The sequence below is a fragment of the Anomaloglossus baeobatrachus genome, chromosome 3, assembly GCF_048569485.1.
Source record: "Anomaloglossus baeobatrachus isolate aAnoBae1 chromosome 3, aAnoBae1.hap1, whole genome shotgun sequence".
NCBI classification, from domain to species: domain Eukaryota; kingdom Metazoa; phylum Chordata; class Amphibia; order Anura; family Aromobatidae; genus Anomaloglossus; species Anomaloglossus baeobatrachus.
In genome coordinates this window covers 651,106,935-651,123,955 of record NC_134355.1, presented here as the reverse complement: position 1 = coordinate 651,123,955, position 17,021 = coordinate 651,106,935, and the positions used below count along the sequence as shown (strand labels likewise).

General features: G+C 42.8%; 1 protein-coding gene and 1 pseudogene across 1 annotated transcript; both read left to right on the top strand.

Moving 5' to 3' along the window:
- Window positions 1-1,509: 1,509 nt before the first annotated feature.
- On the top strand, window positions 1,510-3,211 carry LOC142297365 (serine/threonine-protein kinase SBK1-like; annotated as a pseudogene).
- Window positions 3,212-13,268: 10,057 nt separating this feature from the next.
- On the top strand, window positions 13,269-16,639 carry LOC142297364 (serine/threonine-protein kinase SBK1-like). Its single transcript, XM_075341594.1, has 3 exons — window positions 13,269-13,386; window positions 15,490-15,692; window positions 16,037-16,639. Exons 1-3 carry the CDS (start codon window positions 13,269-13,271, stop codon window positions 16,637-16,639), a joined length of 924 nt encoding a protein of 307 aa, XP_075197709.1.
- The last annotated feature ends 382 nt before the right edge of the window (window positions 16,640-17,021 follow it).

Below are 17,021 nucleotides of genomic sequence, written 5' to 3'. Positions count from 1 at the left end.
TGTTCGTGTACTGTGACCCCTGGGGGTCCAGGGCGTCAGTTATGTTCCAAAAAACAAACAATTGTGTATTGGGTTTTTATCTTCCCGATCCTTCCGTTCCCAATCATCTGGCCAGAGATTTTGAATGACACGAAATTAATCAAATAGTGAGCAGACCTGCCAAATTTGTCTGGCTCGGCCAACTTTATCCCAATGTGCGTGGCACCCTTAATGGTACTTTACACGCTGCGATATCGGTACCGATATCGCTAGCGAGCGTACCCGCCCCCGTCGGTTGTGAGTCATGGGCAAATTGCTGCCCGTGGTGCACATCGCTAACGCCCGTCACGTGGACTTACCTTCCCTGTGACGTCGCTCTGGCCGGCGATCCGCCTCCTTTCTAAGGGGACTGTTCGTACGGTGTCACAGCGACATCACACGGCAGCCGTCCAATAGAAGAGGGGTGGAGATGAGCGGCTGGAACATGCCGCCCACCTCCTTCCTTCCTCATTGCCGGTGGACGCAGGTAAGGAGATGTTCGTCATTCCTGCGGTGTCAAACATAGCTATGTGTGGTGCCGCAGGAACGACGAACATCGTACCTGCAGCAGCAATGATATTTTGAAAAGGAGCGACGTGTCAATGAGCAACGGTTTTTCACGTTTTTGCGATCGTTGATTATCGCTCCTTGGTGTCACACCACGTGTAAAGCACCCTTAAGGCCCCGTCACACTAAGCAACATCGCTAGCAACATCGCTGGTAACGAACAACTTTTGTGACGTTGCTAGCGATGTTGCTGTGTGTGACATCCAGCAACAACCTGGCCCCTGCTGTGAGGTCGTTGGTTGTTGCTGAATGTCCTGGGCCATTTTTTAGTTGTTGCTGTCCCGCTGTGAAGCACAGATCGCTGTGTGTGACAGCGAGACAGCAACAACTAATGTGCAGTGAGCAGGGAGCCAGCTTCTGCTGAGGCTGGTAACTAATGTAAACATCGGGTAACCAAGAAGCCCTGTCCTTGGTTACCCGATATTTACCTTTGATACCAGCCTCCTCCGCTCTCACTGTCAGAGCCGGCTCCTGCTCTGTGCACATTTAGCTGCAGCACACATCAGGCAATTAACCCGATGTGTGCTGTAACTAGGAGAGCAAGGAGCCAGCGCTCAGTGTGCGCTGCTCCCTGCTCTGTGCACATTTAGCTGCAGCACACATCGGGTTAATTAACCTGATGTGTGCTGTAACTAGGAGACTGGGGGCTGGTCACTGGTTGCTGGTGAGCTCACCAGCAACTCGTGTAGCCACGCTCCAGCGATCCCTGCCAGGTCAGGTTGCTGGTGGGATCGCTGGAGCGTCGCAGTGTGACAGCTCACCAGCAACCTCCTAGCAACTTACCAGCGATCCCTATCGTTGTTGGGATCGCTGGTAAGTTGCTTAGTGTGACTGGACCTTTAAGTCTGTGTTTATCTGAGTCTTCTCTAAATACAGATTTGATTAAACCAAGCAGCTGTTTGTTTTGAAAGAAAAAGGAGATAAATGGCCGCCGAACACATCTGGTGTCAGCTTTATAGTAGTAAACGTGGGATTAACTCTGGTAAATCCAAATGTCTCCGACCTACCATAGTGGGTCTGCCTCATAGACGTAAGATCAACAATCAGGGATTTCACCAACAAATATCTCATGTCTTTGGCCAGTGATGATGGAATTTTGTTTCTATGGGAGATCTTGGACATTATTATAGTTTCTGCTTTTCTTTTGTTTTTTTTTTAGGAAAACCACTGGCTATGAAGCTAGTGAGAAAGGACCAAACTCGCCTGGAAACCTTTCTGAGGGAGCTGTCTTTCTCATTCACCCTTTCTAACCACCCTGACATTATTAGGACCTACCCAGTCTTTATTGGTACAAGGGACCACTATATAATGATGCAGGAGTTGGCACCAGCGGGCACCTTGCATGATATTATCAGAAATCAGGTAAGAAAGGATGACACTATATGTTCTCCTATAATATACCAATACTTTATTACAAAATACAAAAAGGTTGGAGATGGAAACCAGCAGTCAGGCGGAGAATCTGGATACACCGGTAATAGCCAGTTAGACTAATGTGTATGTTTTTTTTTGGAAATACATAGTCTTTCTATGGGTAGAAGAGGCTACCATTAGGCTATGTGCGCACGGTGCGTTTTTCGCGGCGTTTTTGCGCGTTTTTCGGGTGCGTTTTTGGCCTCAAAACTGCAGGACTTTGCTTCCCCAGCAAAGTCTATGAGTTTTCATTTTTGCTGTCCGCACACATCTGTTTTTTTTACCTGCGTTTTTGAGTTAAAAAAAAAAAAATGGACATGTCAGTTCTTTCCTGCGTTTTTCTGCATTTCCCCCCCATGCAATGCATTGGAAAAATGCAGCAAAACGCAGAAATCAAAAACGCAGCAAAACGCAGCCAAAAACGCACCAAATCGCGGCAAAAACGCATGCGTTTTTTGATGCGTTTTTTTCGGCGCAGGTGCGTTTTTGTGCGTTTTTAGCGGCCAAAAACGCACAAACGCAGCGTCAAAAAGACGCAGTGTGCGAACCTAGCCTTACAATGCACCATTTTATCTACTGCAGCATCCTCTGTCCAAACACCAGACAAATCTTCAAAGTTTAGTACTGTTGGATTAGATAAGGCACAACACTAGAAAATCTCATGATATTGATCTGTCTTCTGTAGGTTGGAATTCCAGAGGATGCAGTAAAGAGATGTGCGATCCAGATTTCCTGTGCTCTGGACTACATGCACAGGAGAGGATTGGTCCACCGGGACTTGAAGATGGACAACGTATTACTTATGGACAGAGACTGCTATTATATCAAGCTTAGTGACTTTGGTTAGACCCAACGTGTGGGAACCTGTGTCAACGATGACTCATATTATACCGTACATGGCTCAAGAGTTGAGACTTGACGGATGAAGAATGGTTAATTTTGAGCCCTAGTATAGACACCTGGGCCTTTGGTGTTCTTCTTTTCATTATTCTGACTGGATATTTGTCCTGGTTTGAAGCATTGAAAACAGACGCTTTGTACCAAGACTACACGGATTGGAAGCCATGTTCAGACTTTACTCCCACCTGTGAGATGGAACATCTTGTCGAGAGAAGCCATGAGCATGTTGGGCAATTTTTTTCGATCACTGTCCCTGTTGTCGACATCCAGTGCATTTGGTCTTCAACTACCTCGATTTTTCTTTGGAAAATAAATATTTCAGCACATGACAGCCACTTGGCAGATGAAGAGGAGGAATTAAATAAATGTGGACAGCTAAAAGCTTGACTTTGATAACGGACTCGGAAAGCAACACATTACATCTTTTGACAGAAGCCTGCAATCCTGTCACAGTGATCCATGTAGAAAGCACCACACTAACTCATGGAAAGAAGTGGAAATTCCAGAAGGCTTCATAAAGGGACATGGCGGGGCGATCATTATTACCAGATCCTATAGTCAAGGCTTTGCGGGCCACAACTTTGGGAAGCAGCAAAAGCTTCAGCAAGTGAGTGTTGTATACATATACTTGAATAAAAAAAAATATATTATTTTTAATTCCCAATATTTTTCAAAGAAAACTAGAAGTCAATGCAGAAATATAGAATAATTTTCTAGAAGGCAATAAGGCCATGGATGACAACATGGTTATTAACTTTTATTTTGGAATTTATAATATATTATATAATATATTATATTATAGAGCACCATTGATTCCATGGTGCTGTACATGAGAAGGGGGTTACATACAGAATACATATACAAGTTACAATAGACAGACTAGTACAGAGGGAAGAGGGCCCTGCCCTTGCGGGCTTACATTCTATAGGATTTTGGGAAGGAGACAGTAGGTGGGGTGTAGGTGGGGTGGCAGCTCCGCACGGTGGTGGTGGTGAAGCAGTGAGGTCATTGAAGGTTATAGGCATTTCTGAACAGAGGAGTTTTCAAGTTCTGTTTGAAGTTTGCAAGTGTAGTAGATAGTCTGACATGTTGAGGCAGCGAGTTCCAGGAGACTGGGGATGCTCGGGAGAAGTCTTTGAGTCGGTTGCGTGAGGAGCAAATGAGAGGAGGAGAGAAAGATCTTGGGAGGATCGGAGATTGCGTTTTGGAGAGTAGTGAGAAATTAGTTCAGATATATATGGAGGAGATAGATTATGGATGGCTTTGTAGGTCAGTGTTAGTAATTTGAATTGAATACCGTGGAAGATTGGGAGCCAGGGGAGGGACTTGCAGAGAGGAGAAGCGGGGTGGTATTGAGGAGAGAGGTGGATCATTCGGTCAGCAGAATTAAGGATGGACTGGAGAGGGGCGAGTGTGTAAGCAGGGAGACCACAGAGGGGGATGTTGCAGTAGTCGAGGCAGGAGGTTATATGTATGTATGTATGTATGTATGTATGTATGTATGTATGTATGTATGTATGTGTCGCGGGCGGAGGAGGGGACGCTGCGCTCTCCCTCTGCTGCTCGGGTCCGGCTGCCGCGGCTGCTGCGGCCTGCCGCTGCTCGGTGGCTCGAGCGATGGGCCGGATCCTGGGGACTCGAGCAGCGCTCCTCGCCCGTGAGGGAAAAGGGGAATTGGTGTTTTGGGATAGTTTATTGTCCGTGACGCCACCCACGGTTGTGGTGATTTGTTAACACCACCGCTGCTCTGTATGGGAAGCCCGGGAGTGATGGTACGGAGCAGCCAGTTGTTGATTTGCCCCTCCGTGGGTAGGGGTTGGTGATCCCGGGGCCCAGTGATGGGGTGTTGGATGGTGGACAGGCGGGCTATGGGGCCTGTGGAGGTGCAGGGGAGCAGGGACAGCGCTGTGCCGCACGGCACGGAGGTACTCACTCAGCCAGTAAACACGACACAGTTCTCGGTAAACAAACGACTGGTTGGACGGGTCCCTCGGACGGTTCACGGTGCTGATGTTCCCTGCAGTTAGCGGTAACGGTCTCTTCCCTGCACCTATGAAAGTCTCTTTGGTAGCGATGGATTCCCACCGGTTACCCACTCCTCGGCTTCAAGCTGGGCCGAAGGAGCTCTACTCTTGCCCGCAGGCGCTGGCCCTGGGAAACTGGTGCCGTGGCGGTGTCTCCCCTTTATCGGTCGGACTGTTGCCTTCAATCGGGACTTGGTTGTTAGGAGACAGACGTCCCCTTCACTGACGGATTTGGCAAATTATGGCGACTCCTAGCCTTGCCGGGATCCGAAAGGCCCCTGCCCTGGTGCTGACTGTTCTTCGTATACTGCTCCGGTACCGCCGGGTCACCACCCGTCCGCGGTCCTTCCAGCAACCTCCGAGCAGCCCCCTTACAGACCATCACCGCCGTCTGCTGACCTTGCTGTCACAGTCCAGGGCACACACCCGGACCAACTTCAGGCTTTACTACTGTTTTTTCTTTTCTGTCACTCTAACTCTCCACTTCACCTCCTTCTACTTCCTCCTCCTAAACTCATCTGCCTGGTTCTTCCCGCCTCCAGGGCTGTGTACTCCTCGGTGGGCGGAACCAACCGCCTGGCCCACCCCCTGGTGTGGACATCAGCCCCTGGAGGAAGGCAACAAGGATTTTAGGTTAGCTTAGATGTACCTGCAGGGAATGTGGGGTGCATGTGATGTTGTGACCTGTGACCCCTGGCTTGCCCAGGGCGTCACATATGTATGTATGTATGTATGTATGTATGTATGTATGTATGTATGTATGTATTGCCCCCACGATAGCCGACAGGCTGCTTAGATCCGGATCCGCAGTGGCTCGAGGGGTCTCCGGACCCAAGGCTGGATTGCGCGGCCTCGAAAATAAAAGGGGGGTAGAAAGGCTGGATTGAATAAAGTTCGTGACTCCACCCACGGTTTGTGGTAATAATTGGGATACCACCGCTGCCGCGTTCAGGGGAGAGGGGAGCGATGGAATGGCAGCTATTGATGTTAACACCTCCGTGGGCAGGGAAAGGTGTTCCGGGGCTCGGTGATGGCACGCTGGGAACCCGTTGGGAGCAAAGGGGCACAACATACTCAGTCCAGAGATGCTGACCCTGACACTAGGTAAACTAAAGTCTTGAACGCCCTGCAGCCTTAGTCAGATTTTACATTGGGTCCGTGCCCTTTTGGCATTGCTGGTTGGTCTGAAGCCTTGTCCCTTGGCACAATGTTTACACTTGGTGGATCCCTTTCACCTATAACTACTCGGGTCCCGCTCAGCTGCGTGGCTAGCAGGGTGAGCTTGCTCTCAGGGTTCACACTTGGTATTTTTCTGGACGATTTTTAGAAGTCCTATCCCTCTCAGTGCGCTAGTACCCCGATTTTTGGAGCGGGTGGAGAGCGGTTCATGAAGATTCTGTTCCCGTTGGGTAAATTACTGGGCTGCATGCAGCTACTTCCCAGCCTAGGGTCCACGTACCCCATCATGCCCTGGCCCCTGCCCGGTTGTAGCACAAGGCCGCCGGTCTGCCCTCTGTGGCAGCACTGTACCCCCCTGTCACTACCCCCTGCGACCAGGGTTCCTGCTCCTTCCTGGCAGACAAACGTCTGACACCTGGGACGGTTACAGGAGCCCAGCAATGCAGCGGGACCTTTCCGGTCACTGCTCACTGACACTTCTCTCCTCTCCTACTCCTCTCGTACTCCTGACACTTCTGGCCCTCCTTCCACCGGCCCTATTCCCCTCAGGCTGTCCAATGGGTGTCTCATGGGTGTGCTGCAGAGTGTTCCTCAGGATTAGTGTACACTTGTTCTTAGCAACACCAAAGGGACAGGGCCCGTAACCACGTAGGAGTGGGTACCATGTAGAAGGGCAGATTGCACAGCACCCTTGTGACAACCTGATCGGCCAGGGCATCACATATATGCAGCAGAACAAGCACAAATGTTGGTGACATTCAGTGTATAGCTATATGCAGTGAAATGACCAGGGAGTCCTGAAAGAGGCCATTTCCCCCCACCGTGCACTGATCTAATCATCATCCGGACTGTCTGTGATTACATGAAGAGACAAAGATTTGCACAAGTGACATCCGCTGTAGATCTGTGGTTAGTTCTCCCAGATGTTTGGAACAACCTCTGTCGAGTGCCATCAAAAACTGTGCAAGTGACCGAGAAACTGATAGTAGTAAAGGATCGTCAAAGCAAATTCTAATTTTATTGAGATTTTTTTTTTCTTCATATACTTTTCATTTTGTTAACCTCTTTACCGCTCAGCAATTCTCGATTTTTTTTTTTTTTTTTTTTTTTTTTTTTTTTTTTTTCCCCTCCCTGTTTTTCTAAGAGCCATAGCATTTTTTTTTTTTTTTTCCATCAATGTAGCCATATGATTGCTTGTTTGTTGCAGGATAAGTTGTACTGTTTAATGTCTTCATTCATTTTGTCACATATATTGGAAAACAATAAAAAATTCAAGTGCAGTGAAATTGCAAAAAAGTGAAATGTGATGTTTTTTTATTTTTATTTCCCATATTCATTATATGGTAAAACTGATCATTCAATATGATTCTCCAGGTCAGTAAAAGTTCAGATACCAAACATGTATAGTTATACTTTTACACAGATGTACATCTGTGCTTTCATCCTGACGAAGGAGCTGTGCCTCCGAAACGCGTAGAAATAAAGATCACATCCTGCAGATATTTCAGTTTCTTCACAGCAGCTCAGGTTTTAACCCTTTCCTTTCCAGCATCGATTTGATATCTCTATGAGCTCTGCTGCAGCAGTGCCCAATCTGTTACGCTTCTATAGTGGTTGTGACTTTTCACCACTGCTCCAGGTGAACAACCGCCTTGTGTGTTTATTATCCAATCTTTTTCAGATAAAACCATATTTGTGACTGTTTTTTTCTTCCCAGCTTCAATAGGATTATAAACTGATATTATTAGTTCTGGTGACTAGAGTTGAGCGAGTATCTAACTATTCGTACTTGCTATACTCATAACGAGTTCTGTCTAATACTCGCGTATTCATTCCGAATAGCATGTGCAATGCAAGTCAATGGGGGAAAAACTCGCAATTTAAAGAGTAATCCAAATTCTGCACTATTTCCTACTCGCACGAATAGTACGGCATTAGGGTCACTCGTTACTTTGCAAGTTTTTCACCATCGACTTGCATTGCACACGCTATTCGGAACAAATACGCGAGTATTAGTGGTCGTTATGAGTATAGAGAGTACAAATAGGTACTCTCTCAACTCTACTGGTGACTAACGATGCCATAGTGCAGGTCTGTAGGAGAGGTCAAGAATATGGGGCTGCATCTGGTTCTGACAATCAATTGGGCTAAATCAGCCTGTATCCCCATAGATAGAAGTGATAGATACACAAGTTGTGGTTGTGGTTGAGGAAGAATTGTCATTATTCAGTTTCAGGGTAACAGTTTTACAGTATTTAAAGAAAAATAGAAATTATAACATTATAAATATTAGGTAGAAAATTATCCTGATTTACAGAATATATGGCTCTATAGAAAGCACAAACTGCATTGTAATACACGAAAAGTAACTTTTCTAAAATTGGTACATGAACAGTTAAAATATATCTTTGTACCGTGTTAGCCAGTAGAGATAAAAAAAAGTTTGTTTAAAAGAACTGAAGTCCTCAGTGGTTGATACCTTTTAATGGCTAACTGAAAAGATGGTAATAATAGCAAGCTTTCGAGACTGCTCAGGTGCCATCATCAGGCATGGTACCACCAGGCGTCATTTGTAAACTGTAAGTGCTATGAAAATGTGGGGGAAGGGAAATTTTATACAGAGATATAGATATAATTATGATGACTGATCTCCTAAAGAATAATTTGTTTTATCAAAGCAGAACCAGACATACAGAGGACTTGTTTTTATTATGTGGCAAAGTAAGGCTATAAGTTATTGTGCTGGTCACTAAAGCAGCATTGAAGTGCTAGGTGCCTACTGTGCGAGCTGTGCCCAGAGGAACATTAACAAATGCAGAATGGTTGTCCTCTGAACCCTCACGCCTGACCGCGCTTGGAGCCCTCACACCCAGACTGCTCGGCCCTCACATCCGGCCACGCTCAGAGCCCTCATAACCCGGCCGCGCTCGGAACCATCACACCCAGACTCAGCCCTCACATCGGGCCGCGCTCTGAGCCCTCACACCCAGACTCCTCTCCCTCAATCCCGGCCGCCCTCGAAGCCCTCACACCCGGAATCCTCAGCCCTCCGATGTTGCCCAGATGGCACTTTGCAAGCTTTAGAACTTTTTTTCACTTAAGGTAGATAACACTGTACTTATTGGACTGTTACAATTGAGATGGTGGTACGTCAGTGGTTTCCTCGGATACTTTGCAATAGACTTTTTTTTTTTTATTGAAGAAAACTAAACTTTGTCATCTGTGATTCTTTCATTAAATAAAATATAAAGCTGTACACGGGCCTCTATTATTGGAGCTCCCCATGACCTGACTCACCTACCTCTTGATCAGACATATCCCGACCGCTCTCCTTGATGACTGAGATACAGAAGTATTTGATTATTGCACATGATCGCATTTTTAAATTATAAATAAACTTCAAATGAAAGGAGGCCACTCCATAATCCATTTAGAAAAAGAAGCCAGGAGCGTTTAAGGCTAAAACATGAATTTTTATTTTACAAAAAATAATAAAGCACCAGAAAATACCAGTATACAAATAATCATTTGGTATGAATAGAAATTTTTGGTCTCTAATCTGTACCTGAATATTTTAGTATTCACCCATGCCTACATTATATATGAGGGAGTCGGCGCTTATATTTCCACATGTATCTTCTATTGTGGAGATTTTTTTGTTCTGTGAAATTAATTCTTTTGTCTTTTTGCTTTTCAACTGGTTTTAATTTGCACTTGTCTTTGTTCATCTACAGCATCTAATAAAGCTTTATACTGTTTAGTATTCAGTTTGTTTTCTTATATGGGTATTTGTGATCTGACACCAAGAATCTTTGTTCTTCATGTTAGGCCGGTTTCACACATCCGGCTTTTTGACGGATCCGGCGCTCTCCCGTACAGTTAATACAGTACAATGACAGAGCAACAAGCGCCGGTCACATGCTGTCATGTGACCGGCGCATGTGACCCGGAAGTTACAGCGCTGTCATTGTACTGTATTATCTGTACGGGAGAGCGCCGGATCCGGTAAAACGGCAAAAAGCCGGATGTGTGAAACCGGCCTTATTTGGTGTCTAGCACAGCACTATGGCTTGGATGGGGCAGGTCTATACTTTTCTTTCCAATGTTTGGCTTCCAGGGAGAAGACTCCTGAGGCTATGGGAAATGCCTGATTATACTAATGAGCCGCACAATCACCAGTGTCCACATAGGAGCAGCACTTGGGGGCTAATGTTATGGTAATGGCTACAAGTGAAGACCCTCTGAGAACATCAACAAGTAGTTACACAACTGTAGATCAATGTCCATCTCCGCAGGAGATCTCTGTTCTGTGTGAAGTAGTTTGTCACAGAGATCATTGATCAAACACTGCTCCTAATTGTGAGCTCATCTGTAATAGAGACAAGGCCGAATACTGTGAGGAACCAAACATACATTCGATAACGGTCCATTAATAGATCTGATGTATGAGAAATGAGACAGAGCTTGAAAGATTAGATATAGAAGGGGATAAACAGATAAATATGAGAAACTGAAATAATTATGAAATATATTGAATGGATGGATAAGTATAGATAGGAAATAGATCAGACTGAGGGGAAAAAACAGCAGCCTCCGATACTAATCAGAGTGCAGATTGTTTTTTGCGCTATATAATATTGGACCAAATGGTAAGTGTTCATAAAGCTTTCCACACACTATATTATGGTGCTGCTTCATTATATTATTGACTGATGATAGTTTGAGATAGATGATAAACAGATACTAGAAAAAAGGAATGAAAAATACAGAGCAAAAGAGAGGGCAAGAGCGAGATTAACATATACTGTGAGCCCTCGCGGGCAGGGACCTCGCTCCTCCTGTACCTGTCTGTCTTGTATTGTTTATGATTATTGTACTTGTCCCTATTATGTACACCCCTTTCACATGTAAAGCGCCATGGAATTGATGGCGCTATATTAATAAATAATATGGTTTAATAAAGTAAATTTTCATCTATCGATTTATTAAATCTCTATCTATTCTACCTAGATGGATGGATAGGAGTAGAAAGAATGAACAGCACTGAAAAACTTACTTATTGTGGGTACAAAGCCTACACTGTAACAATTCCATTACCTGAAATATAGAGTGAAAATAATGGTGGTCGCACTCCAAACTAGAGACACTCAGATCCTTATTGGCCCATACTGTGTTGGCAACGTGTCACTCCCTAAGGATCTTTCTCAAGCCTTGACACGTTGCCGACACAGTATGGGCCAATAAAGGTCTGAGTTTCTCTAGTTTGGAGCACTGCAACCATTATTTTTACTATAGAAAGATATTTGGAAAAGTCGTAGAGGTGAAATATCAGTCTCATTTACCTCTTGTAGTAATAAAGTTTTCACTGCCTTTATAACAATTAATTTCCTTAATTCCTATGAATTTTCTTTTCATTTCTTCCCTTCATGGTCAATTTCTGCCATTGCACTTTTTTTAAATTCCTTTTTCCCTTTTATACAATTTTTTTTTTTTTTTTTTTATGGAAATAGATGAACGATTTCTTGTTTTTTGCAGGACAAATTGTAGTTGTGAATGACAGTTTTACTAATGACTGTACTGGCAAATGAGAAAAATAAAAAGTGACATTAAAAAGCAATTTTTGCATGCGTTTTTGCCGCGATTTGGTGCGTTTTTGGCTGCGTTTTGCTGCGTTTTTGATCTCTGCGTTTTGCTGCATTTTTCAAATGCATTGCATGGCCGGAAACGCAGAAAAACGCAGGAAAGAACTGACATGTCCATTTTTTTTTTTTTTTAACTCAAAAACGCAGGTAAAAAAAACAGATGTGTGCGGACAGCAAAAATGAAAGCTCATAGACTTTGCTGGGGAAGCAAAGTCCTGCAGTTTTGAGGCCAAAAACGCACCCGAAAAACGCCGCGAAAAACGCACTGTGCGCACATAGCCTAAAATGGAGAGATTACAGGGTCTGGCTGCCATACATTAACCCATCTCATACCATGAAAAAAAAAATAATTTTGTAGTCTAGATGTGTTTGAAGCCATCTACAAACTATTGATCATGACCCCGGTTTCATCTCATGTGTTTGGGGCTTTACCTTTAGTTGTAGGAGCAGATTTACTATTGGACAAACACAATTCTATTATTTCCATGTAATGTTAATTGGGAGAAGACTATTCTACAAGATTTGTTACCATAAACACTGGATACAACATTCATACATAAATGTAGATTTACATAGTCATGAATGATAAAGAAGATAAAGGAGATAAAGAAAGGGAGATGTGACTTTAGGGGGTAAAATAACTTCAGAATTACCTACAATAGCAATTAATTAGCAATACAAACAATACTAGGTGAGCTCCTCCCTGATACCATTGAGGCCCACTGACTTTAGTCAGTCTATTCACAGGTGAATAAATGACAATAGGGTCTACATGAATATCCATGTTCTAGGAGACACATTCAATGGAGGTTTTTGACATCCAATTAGCAAATGAGGAGAATTGTTCTCAATACCAGGTAGCTGCTTCTCTATATAAAGCTAAAAGTTCATGGGTCTTGTGGAATTATTCCTGAGAACTTCTCTGTGGAGATAGGACCTCTCAGACTGATCCCGAGCAAAGAGACATCACTCTACTTTTTGGAGCAGAACCCAACGTATCCTCAACTTCACCAAAACCCAACTCAGGTAAGACCACTCCAATAGTATATCCACTGGGGTTCTGTATCATGGTTTTCGGTTTTCTTGCCATATGACCATATACCAATTAATCCTCTTTTTAGCAACATTACACCAGGCACAGATTATAATTTTCTTGTGTTAATCACCAAAATTAAACAAAATAATCTCTAAATACAAACACTTCATTATTTTTATAGAATCATTTTAAGTTAATGCTAATTTTGACACTTTCTTTGATTACAATATCTCCATGTGAAATATTTGACAACCAATATTCCCACAAAGATAAGTTTTCAAGAGTTGTCACCCATTCTTTCCCAGAATGACACATCTTTCTGTTTCAATGTTTTTTCTAATTTATGATGGAGCTTAATTATAAAGGAACACCAAGAGAACTCAAACTTGGGATCACCACATGATGTTGTATTAAACATACTCCTTATATTTTCCTTTACAGTCCTACTGATTTGTTGCTTTGCTTAGAGTCCCCTATTTCTAAGCTACGATGGAGACCATCATCCAAACCGTGGAAATGCAGGAGATTTCTGAAAGCTACGATATCATCAAGGAGCTGGGCCAGGGGTCGTACGGAAGAGTCCTACTGGCACAGGACAAATTAATAGGTATGTGAACAAGGACGAAAAAAAGCTTATCGTGTGTAGGCTGAGATACTATATGGGGTAAAATATGTATAATATATGGGGTACAATTTATACAATATATACAAAAACCTGATAATGTGCTTTACTGGCCACAGGGATGAGATATTTATCTGTAGATCACTGGCAGAGCTAGTTTATTTTAGTAACATCTGTTGTAAAAATGCCCATACACATAGAAAAAAAAGTTCTAAAAACCTATGAAATCACTATGGTAAGGGTATAGGGGACTTCTGAATCTGCCCAGACATGATTTTGGCAGAAATCTGTTCTGATGTGTAGGGGGAGGTTGGGAGGAATAGATGTTGGCCAAACAAGTGTCGGGTCATTAGCTGCAGATAATGTTTGGGGACTTTATTCCTTCTGAGCATCTAAATGTCAATAGTTCTCATCACATTCAGCTGCATTTGCCAATATACGTAATCTATATGAAGAAAGAGGACTGAACCCAAAAGATGACGTGTAAAAGAACAACTTTTATTCAAAAATAAAGAAAAAAAAAAACCAATGAATATTAAGAGGTTACACCAAACAGATCCAGAAGGTCGATAACCCATACATGCATACAAAACATTGCAAAAACTGCAAATGAATAATGTAAATACAAATATTCCGTATAAAATCACCATTAAATATTCATAAATATTAATATTTTTAATGTTTATGAATATTTAATGGTGGTTTTATACGGAATATTTTGATTATTTTCAATCTTTGTTTGATATCAATGTATAATGTGTGTGTGAAAATGTAGCTATATAATTTGTATAATTCTTTTCATACACATAATACATTTGCAATTTTTGCTGCTTTGTATATAAGTGTGTGGGGTTTTTTTCTTCAATAGTTTCCAATATGTTCTACCTTGATCTGTTTGGAGTGACCTCTTTTAATATTCATTGTTTCTATTTTATTTTTTTTAACAAACCCTTTTTTATGCGTCATCTTTTGGGTTCAGTACTTTCTTCATATAGGTTATATTTCAATTTGAGTAGAGCCTTTTTATATACTGTAAGTAGCCATTATTGGTTTTCCTACATTTGCAAATAGTCTGTAGATAACTCTCCATGTGTGTGGCCAAGTTTATTCTCTTATGTGATACAAATTGCCATCTAAAAATATCTAAAGTCTTCACCATCTGTGTTCCTGACAGTAGATATCGGGAACACAAAGATCGATTGAGTTCAGTCTCTCGAAACTTTTGTTCTCACTGAAGATAAGTGTCTCCCAGATGATGACGGCAGTGGGTCTCATGGAGAACACAAATGCTTGCGAGCGGTCCGGTGTTCAGTGTTAGATAGCCATGGTAAAAATCATCTGGCAGTCACTACTGCAACGGCTCAATGTTTGTCCCCAGCTGAGCCAAGCGTTCCTATGTACGGGTCAGTAGATAGGTGTCAGCTAAATGATAAATTGTGTGTATTCCTCAGTATTTTCCCTAGTACATTTTTGGCTTTTTCTGTGTGCAACGGTTTGCATTTATAGTTACTATGTTTTTTTAATTAGCACCTGTTCACATTTGTTGGATGTGCCGGTCAGTTTTTTGATATTTCTATTCATCAGGATTTTGATTTTTATGTTCCTATAAAAACCAAAACAATTGTGTATTGGGTTTCTCTCTTCCCGATCCTTCCGTTCCCAGACATCTGTCCAGAGATTTTTAATGACACCAATTTAATCAAATAGTGAGCAGACCTGCCAAATGTATCTGGTTCGATTAACTTTATCCCAATGTGCATGGCAGCCTTATTCTGCGTTTCCCGGAGGCTCCTCTAATATAACTGTTTGGTTTAATGAAATCTACATTTAATTTTGAAAGGAAAAGGGGATCAGTGGCCGCCGAACACATCTGGTGTCCGTTTTGTAGCAGTAAACTTGGGATTAAATCTGGTAAATCCAAGTTGTCCCCGACCTACCATGGTGGGTCTGCCTCATAGAAGTGAGATCAATAATCAGTTAGTTTACCAGCAAATATCTCATGTCTATGGCCAGTGATGATGGAATGTGCTTCAGAGGAGATCTTTGACAATATTTTATAATTTTATTTTTTATTTTTTTTTTTTTTAGGACAACCACTGGCTATGAAGCTAGTGAGAAAGGACCAAACTCATCTGGAAACCTTTCTGAGGGAGCTGTCTTTTTCAGTCACTCTCTCCAACCACCCTGACATTATTAGGACCTACCCAATCTTTATTGGCAAACGGGATCACTATATAATGACGCAGGAGTTGGCACCAGCGGGCACCTTGCATGATATCATCAGAAATCAGGTAAGAAAGGATGACACTATATGTTCTCCTATAATATACCAACACTTTATTACAAAATACAAAAAAGTTGGAGATGGACACCAACAATCAGGCGGGGAATCTAGATACACCGGTAATAGCCAGATAGATGACTAATGTGTATGGGGGTCTTTGGAAAAGCATAGTCTTTCTATGGGTAGAAGAGGTTTACATTTCAATGCACTGTTTGATGCTACATGATCATTACATTTATCTACAGCAACATCCCCTGTTCCAACACCAGACAAATCTTCAAAGTTTAGTATTGTTGGATTAGATAAGGCACTACACTAGAAAATCTCATGGTATTGATCTGTTTTCTGCAGGTTGGAATTCCGGAGGATGCAGTCAAAAGATGCGCGATCCAGATATCCTGTGCTCTCGACTACATGCACAGGAGAGGATTGGTCCACCGGGACTTGAAGACAGACAACGTGCTACTTATGGACAAAGACTGCTATTACATCAAACTGAGCGACTTTGGTTTGACCCAACATGTGGGAACCTGTGTGTCAGCGATGTCACACATTATACCTTACATGGCTCCAGAGTTATGTGACTTGACAGATGAAGAATTTTTAATCTTGAGCCCCAGTATAGACACCTGGGCCTTTGGGGTTCTTCTTTTCGTTATTCTCACTGGATATTTGCCCTGGTTTGAAGCGCTGAAAACGGACGCCTTGTACCAAGAGTACACGGATTGGAAACCATGTTCAGACTTTACTCCACTACCTGTGAGATGGAAGATCTTGTCAAGAGAAGCCATGAGCATGTTGGGGATTTTTTTCGCTCACTGTCCCTGCTGTCGGCATCCAGTGCATTCGGTCTCCAGCTACGTCGATGTTCCTTGGAAAACAAAGATTTCAGCACACGTCAGCCACATGGCAGATGAAGAAGAGGAATTGGAGATAAACGTTGTGGACAGCTAAACGCGTGACTTTGATAACGGACCTTGAAAGCAACACGTTACATCTTTAGACCGAAGCCTGCAATCCTGTCAGTGATCCATGCAGAAAGCACCAAACTGACTCATGGAAAGAAGCGGAAATTCCAGAAGATTTCATGGAGGGACATGGCGGGATGATCATTGTTACCAGATCCTATAGGCTAATCTTTGTGAGCCACAACTTGCGGAAGCAGAAAAAGCTTCAGCGAGTGTGAGTATTGTAAGAAACACATGTACTTTAATATAACAATTTTTTTAATGCAATTCCCAATTTTACAGAAAACTAGGAAGAGCATGCACAAATTTAGACTATTTTTGTAGAACGTAATAAGGCCATGGATGACAACATGGTTATTAAGTTTCTG

Coding starts and splice junctions, on each gene's coding strand:
- LOC142297364 (XM_075341594.1), top strand. CDS start 13,269: ATGGAGACCATCATCCAAACCGTGGAAATGCAGGAGATTTCTGAAAGC. Junction 13,387..15,489: donor GGCACAGGACAAATTAATAG/GTATGTGAACAA, acceptor TTTTTTTTTTAG/GACAACCACTGGCTATGAAG. Junction 15,693..16,036: donor ATGATATCATCAGAAATCAG/GTAAGAAAGGAT, acceptor TGTTTTCTGCAG/GTTGGAATTCCGGAGGATGC.